General features: G+C 41.6%; 1 protein-coding gene across 3 annotated transcripts in view; it reads right to left on the bottom strand.

The window, feature by feature from the left end:
- Positions 1-565: 565 nt before the first annotated feature.
- LOC126366497 (tyrosine-protein phosphatase 10D) overlaps positions 566-6,490 on the bottom strand; it is a 43,577-nt gene continuing 37,652 nt past the window's right edge. For 2 of the 3 annotated variants that reach the window (XM_050009611.1, XM_050009612.1), the window contains 6 exons: positions 4,953-5,157; positions 4,215-4,437; positions 3,421-3,602; positions 2,455-2,580; positions 1,678-2,015; positions 566-965 (listed from right to left, as the gene is read on the bottom strand). In XM_050009611.1, the coding sequence (XP_049865568.1) occupies positions 934-965; positions 1,678-2,015; positions 2,455-2,580; positions 3,421-3,602; positions 4,215-4,437; positions 4,953-5,157 (1,106 nt within the window). In that variant the 3' untranslated portion in view covers positions 566-933. Of the gene's footprint in view, positions 966-1,149; positions 1,239-1,677; positions 2,016-2,454; positions 2,581-3,420; positions 3,603-4,214; positions 4,438-4,952; positions 5,158-6,490 lie in introns of all 3 variants that reach the window. The other variant, XR_007566354.1, reaches the window with a different exon arrangement.

The following is a 6,490-nucleotide window of genomic DNA, read 5'->3' as shown; positions in this document are numbered from 1 at the left end:
ACGGACGGAACGGAATTCAGTGTTTGCTTACTGCCTAATCGCTCCAATCAATTGAGACAAAAAACTAAGATGACAAAAAAATAACAGCAACAGTTACAATGAAAAATGCAAAACAGTCACATCCATGTCATATTGTGTCACAGCCATGTTTAGTGATGTCACGACCGAGGCACAAATGTCACAACCGTGTTTTTCTACCCTTGTTTTTTAATATTCCTGAGGGTATTAAGCTTGTCCATATGCATCTAAAATATGCTTTTGACATAAACTTTTGATTTGCATCATAAAAACTCATAAAAATATATATTTATTTTTTTTGGGTTCTCTGAAAACTATTTAAGAATTACCCATGTAGCCTATAAGTAGGGCATCGTGCCTACACGCAAGCTACTTCCATAGTTCTAGTGTGCCCTTAGGTCCTTACTTTAGAAATTAAGTTTGAAACTTAGTATTAACAATTTTATAAATGTATAAATTAAACAGTTGAGCAAACAAAACTAAAAAAAATAAGTACAATTTTTGAGATTCAAACTGTGGTTATCACATCACTTATAATTAACGACGTAATATTTAATATTCAATAATTATCAAATATGCAACATTAATATCAAAATACAATTATTATAAAAAATATGTCGCAGCTTCACAACTGCGTTAACCTATGTACAACGTAAATAACTATCGTGTGATTGGTCCATCTTGCTTACGAGTAATATACATTTATACAAAAATATTTTTCTAAATAAATAGATAATAATTTCATGTTAAAATACTTACCGTATTGTACAATAGGGAGCTAAAGCTAAAAGAATTCTAAATGGATTAAGGTGAACGCTTAGTGTCGTATTATAAAATGCAGGAGAGTTAAGTCGCAGGGAATGCAACGAGTCGAAGCAGGTGGATACAAGGGGGCCGTGAGCCGCGTCTGAGCGCTCACATACCCGACTCCGCGATGCCTTCGTCGTCTGCAACAAATGTACAACTGGTTACCGTTATGAAGAGTGACGAAACGACACACAGATGTGGTGGCAAAACTCTAGCACATAAAACAGCACATGCAAGGGTTAGAACGTTAATGGAAACACACGCGGCGGCCAGCGCCTAGTCAGTTCGTAGTATTACGGGTTAATGTTGAACACGGTTGCATACAATGCGGTTCTGTTAGGAGTGAACTCGGCCACCTATGGGTGTGACCATGTGGAGCCGAGGTCCGCGCCGACGCCGCTGCTAGCCGCCGCCTGCCACCATAAAGCTGTTAAAGTATGTCTGGCGAATATAAGCGGCACGCGTTCGTACACAATTCATTATTTTCTAAGTCATTTACATGTAATGTACTCTCATTGCAGGCGTCCGCTCGCTATATAACGAAAAATCTGACATGAATCATGAAGTATATTTACATGGGGAGACGTCACGGTGTGTTTATTAGAGTTTATCTCTGTACTTAAGTATACAAGAAACATAAAGCCCATACATAATAAGATATATCAAGCAGAATTTTCCATCGCAAATTCCACTTGTTATCAACTCAGAATCATGGTCTGAATTATCCCCCTCAGTATTCGCTACGATGTCAATAACACCGTGTATAAGTATTAGTTTACTATTCCTTTTTTCCATTACTGGTAACATCACAATCTGCCGTGGAGTAGATTTTACAGGTGACAAGGCACTGACCTTCGAAGGCGGGGTTGAGGTGGTTGTTGTGGTGGTGTTGGTTGTGGTTGGGCGCGGGGTGCGGGGGCGCGAGGTCCTGTCCTTCGAGCACGGCGACGACGCATTGGTGTATGCATATGTACTGTTGCTCGGTTTGCACCATCCAGACTCGCTCGCGGCGCATGGCGTAGACCATGCCGAATATGTCGATGTACTCGGCGTGGGCTGCTAGCTGCTGCAGCGCGCGGTCGAGGGTGATGAAGGTTCCCGAGCGGCCCACGCCGGCGCTGCAGTGCACTATGACGGGCCGCGCGTCCACCGCGTGCGGCGGGCAACGCTCGCGGAATGCACGCACGAATCTGTCGACAATTATATACATCAATAGTCGACAATAAGTAAATTCAATTGGGTAGTATCCTAGGTCAAAGATAAATGATGAAATTCTGATTACTAAATAAAAACAGATCTAAAACTGACGAAAAACATATTTTCCATTTAATTGATTTATGAATTTATGAAAACGTAATAATAAGTCCGACCGCATTTTTCCATGACGTCACAGTGTGGTTTTTTATACAAATTCCATTCCGTGTTTTGACGAGTAAAAAAGTAACTAAAAATTATTTGAAAATTTTTTGACTAGTTGGAAACTTCTCTTCTTCTTAAACGTTTAGCCAAACTTGAAGCGATTAGGCAGCTTGGAAAATCTGACGAATGGGTAATACCGGTTGAGAAGACCTGTGTCCAGAAATGGGACTTGTATATGCTGTTTATGGTAGTATATTGTGTACAACGTACCTAGCGAGCGTGGTAGGCGGGTCGGGCACGCCGAAGTCCGGCCATGTGGTGAAGTGGAAGTGCTTGACCACGCGCTGCTCCGCGCCGCGGCACACCATCAGCTCCGTCACCGTCCAGTCAGGGTACCTGCAATATTATCGACCAAAATACAAGAATTAGTAGCCTTATTGCCAAGAAACAATCATAGGGTAAAAAAAAACTGTAACAAAATAATTGTAACAAAATAAAACTTAATTTTATTTTACCCTGGTAGCTTTGACTTATTATTATACGATACGATAAATGCGACAAAGAGATAGAGCTAGTTCTAGAACTGTCAACAAATTTAAATTAAAGTGATTGTTCAAACAAGAGAACTAATATTATGACACTCGATAGTCTAATCAGCCTTCCTGATCAGTGTATCGGATGAAAAATCTTGACATGTATTGTTACTTTAATAGTTAAAACTCGTTGCACAGCACTAAAAGCAATATCACTGCAGTCATTGGTGTATAATCATAGTAACAAATTACACATTAATGTGTATAATAATGTTACTATAGTAGCAGATAGGCCCGGTGTCATAACTATGTCCAGTAGCGGTAAAAAGTGTGAACTTTTTCCTGTCCCAAATAGGATATAACCTTATAAATGGAGACTACTACTGCCCTTCACATAGCACGTCAACAAAAAGCTCGGCAAAGCGCGAGTACTAAGTTTGTCACGCGATAGATGAGCTTATAGCGAGTAAAATAAGCGCGCCACCTAATGGTGCTAATCGCAGGCCAAATAAGCGCACTGTTCGCTCGCCATAGTTTGTGTTCGCTGCATTCAATTTTTTACAATATCCTTTATGGTTGTGAACCTTTTGGTAGAATAATTAAACAACTAACCAGCGCAAAAGTGCTTTTATTCGCAGGACGGCTATATGCTTATGTTTTTATTTACTACTAGTCTAGCAAATAATAGTGATAAACGCCTTACCTGGACTCATTAAGCGCAGTGACAGCAATATCACCGTAGTATACGGGCCGGGTGTCGTACGGCCAGTAGCGGTCACACTTCTCCCTGCCCTTCTCCACACAGCGCGTCAACATGACTATCGCGCGCGACCCTGACTCCCAGCACATACGCCAGAAGTCGTCGCGAGTGCAGTGGAGGGGACCCTGTTAAGAAAACATCAAGGATTACTTTGTGGTTCGTTTGATTGAGGGAAGGCCTGTGCACAGGAGTGACGAATATAGGCTGTTTTGTTACGCTGTATAATGGAATGGACAGCTATCTCCTCTATTAGAAAGAAAGGAATATTAAGAGACAACGTAACATAGCTGCACGACTGTATCTCCGACATAGCGTAGGCATAGGTGTTTATGTTTAGTATGTACACCCAGTCCTGCGATGTCTACACAGCACACGCGCCGACCGCGGTTAGAATTATATCGGGCATTTACCAATTGTCGCACGACGTCTAACCACGTAGATATAATTAGCTGCGTTGGTTGCCGTGCAGAGCCTGCTGGTCACTCAAGTTTAACTCATGTTCATGTGCTCATGTTCTCATGTTTCACTCATGTTGTTTGTAATAGGGCCCTATTAGGGGACAAGAATATTGCCATTAACAGGGCACAAATCCTGGAAACCGCGTGATTTCAAATATATATGATTTAAACACGAATTCAAATTCATAAAGTCGAATTCAGTGCCGGGATTCAAACCACTATGATGTAATACACGTACTCTCCGAACGGATTAAAGGACAAGAAAATATAAAATCTTACCTGAGTAACAATAAACTCTCTAGGCGAGTTGTGTCCAGGTACATAGTTGGCGTTGATATAGTCCGATCCTTCCTCATCATCCACAGGTTGTAGCTTATACCGGGAGTGGTCATATGGCAGGATGTTGGTAAACCGATTCTTAGGACGGTTGCAGGGCAGATCAGCCGCGCTGCACGGCTGATCCCGACCCACGTGTTTTAGTTCTTCAAATTCTTCGCTGAACCTGTCGTTTGGAAGTTTGGGTCATGTATATTTAATGTATGAAATTTTGATACTGGTACGACAATTAGACACCATAGCCTTTTAGCAGTATTTTATCGGCATTTGTTTTAAATAAAAATAAATGAATTGAAAAAAACAATTAATTCCAATTTGTAGGACGCTTTCTTTTGTAGTTTCATGTCATTTTTTCTGTAACGAATCAACAAGATTCTCGCTTTGGATTACGTTGAATAAAGAATTTAGATTTTTTTAATCTTACAATCTGACCGGGGCAGCACTAAAAAAAACATGGAAGAAACAAGACCTTTACCAGTAGTGGGAAACTACGCTAGACAAGGACAAGTAAAGTAAAGCATTTCGAACATACATGAGTACAAAAATCTCGATGAGACATGGGTACTTTTAGATCATCTTGTGATGGATGTATATGGGATATAGTCAATAATAAAATTCTTTAATTTAGATTTCTCTTTGTTGTATCTGTCATAAACCGAGGTACGCTAGAACAAGCGATACCTGAAGTCGGAGTCCGCGGACATGAGGCGGTAGTGGTCGACGAAGTCGGCGACGCGCACGGGCCGCTGCGCGCGCGGCTGCGGCGGCGGCGGCTGCGCGCGCGCGCGCCCCCCGCGCCGCCGCAGCAGCAGCGCCGCGCCCGCGCCCGCCGCCAGCGCCGCCGCCACCGCGCACCCGCCGATGATCCACGCCGTGTTGTCCACCTCTGCAACCGTACCCACCATCTTACTATTATTATCGGAAAAGATAAGGGCTCGAGCTGCTGCTACGACCTAGCGAGATCTATTGTGACCAAATTCCAAACTTTAAAAATCGGATAAAAAGGTCTAATCAGTCTTGTCAATCACATTGATGTTATAGTTCATACGCATCTGTGTATCTGACGTCTGACGCCTTTACGATTGAACACAAAAAATAAATAAATGTAAGACCGAGAGCGGAGAGTTGCCGTTCTACTATTCCTTATTCTCTGCTATCACACAAACGCCCTGCTTCGCCCCGGGTTGTTGGTATTCCGGTTGGAAGGAGGGACAGGCAGTCACTGTTGTAAAAAACCAGACCTATCAAATCTTCAGGTAAGGTAAGCTGACCCTGTCAACAACCGGATAACGCTAGGGAGATAATGATGATGAAAAACTCCTTGTTTAGTTCCAAAAACTCATTTCCATGAGTAGCGATAAGAGTGAACATGAACTCACGAGTGTAATTCCTAATACGGGAGGCAGAATATTCAGGAAACAACTTACAGCTAGTTTTATCAAGTCCTAAAATGGATACGATGACCATATCGTCACAGGCCATATGATATAGGCGGCTAACGCCTACAATATGTAATACTTTTTGGGTAACTCATTCCGTCGCGTAATCAGTAGGTGACTCACAAGTTCACAACAATCCTTCATGGATGGCAGAAACTACCTTAACTTGAAAAACGCTCTTTTAAGGCGCGAACACATTCGACTATGGTTCAGATGGATACGTCAAACCAAGTACGAGTATTGCCATGCTTAGCAACTTGCACCGAAACTGGTAAATGTAGGTTAGGTACACTTTGGTACCATGTCACATTAACTTTTTTGACAAATTGAACTGTAAGTCTCACTAAATGTCAAATATGTTAGTGCGACGGAGTCCTAAAGTGGATACATAATATTGCTCATGACTGTACGGTGATATCTGGTGCACATCAGAACGGCGGTTACTAACATATCGCAGATGATAAGCTTATAAATTCAACGGTACCTTGACAGTTCATTTTCGCGCAAAACAGTAATTCAGTTTAACGCTGAACAATGTCTACACTCGTACAGCAATCTAGTAATACTTAAATCAAAGTAAAATGGTCTTACTTGATAATTATTTGAACACGCGAAGAGAACAAAGTATACCGTTCACTCATAAGGTTAGTACGCGTAAGGATTACAATATTATCTTAACAGGTGATATCATTGCGATAAACATTATTAAGATTATTAACAAGTCAATGCAGCAACGAAGTGGCGGCTTGAATTAGATATTAAAATGATAATTACGATCGA

Source organism: Pectinophora gossypiella, chromosome 4 (assembly GCF_024362695.1).
Source record: "Pectinophora gossypiella chromosome 4, ilPecGoss1.1, whole genome shotgun sequence".
NCBI lineage: Eukaryota > Metazoa > Arthropoda > Insecta > Lepidoptera > Gelechiidae > Pectinophora > Pectinophora gossypiella.
Note: the sequence above shows the minus strand (reverse complement) of the source record. Positions and strands in the feature narration are given on the sequence as shown.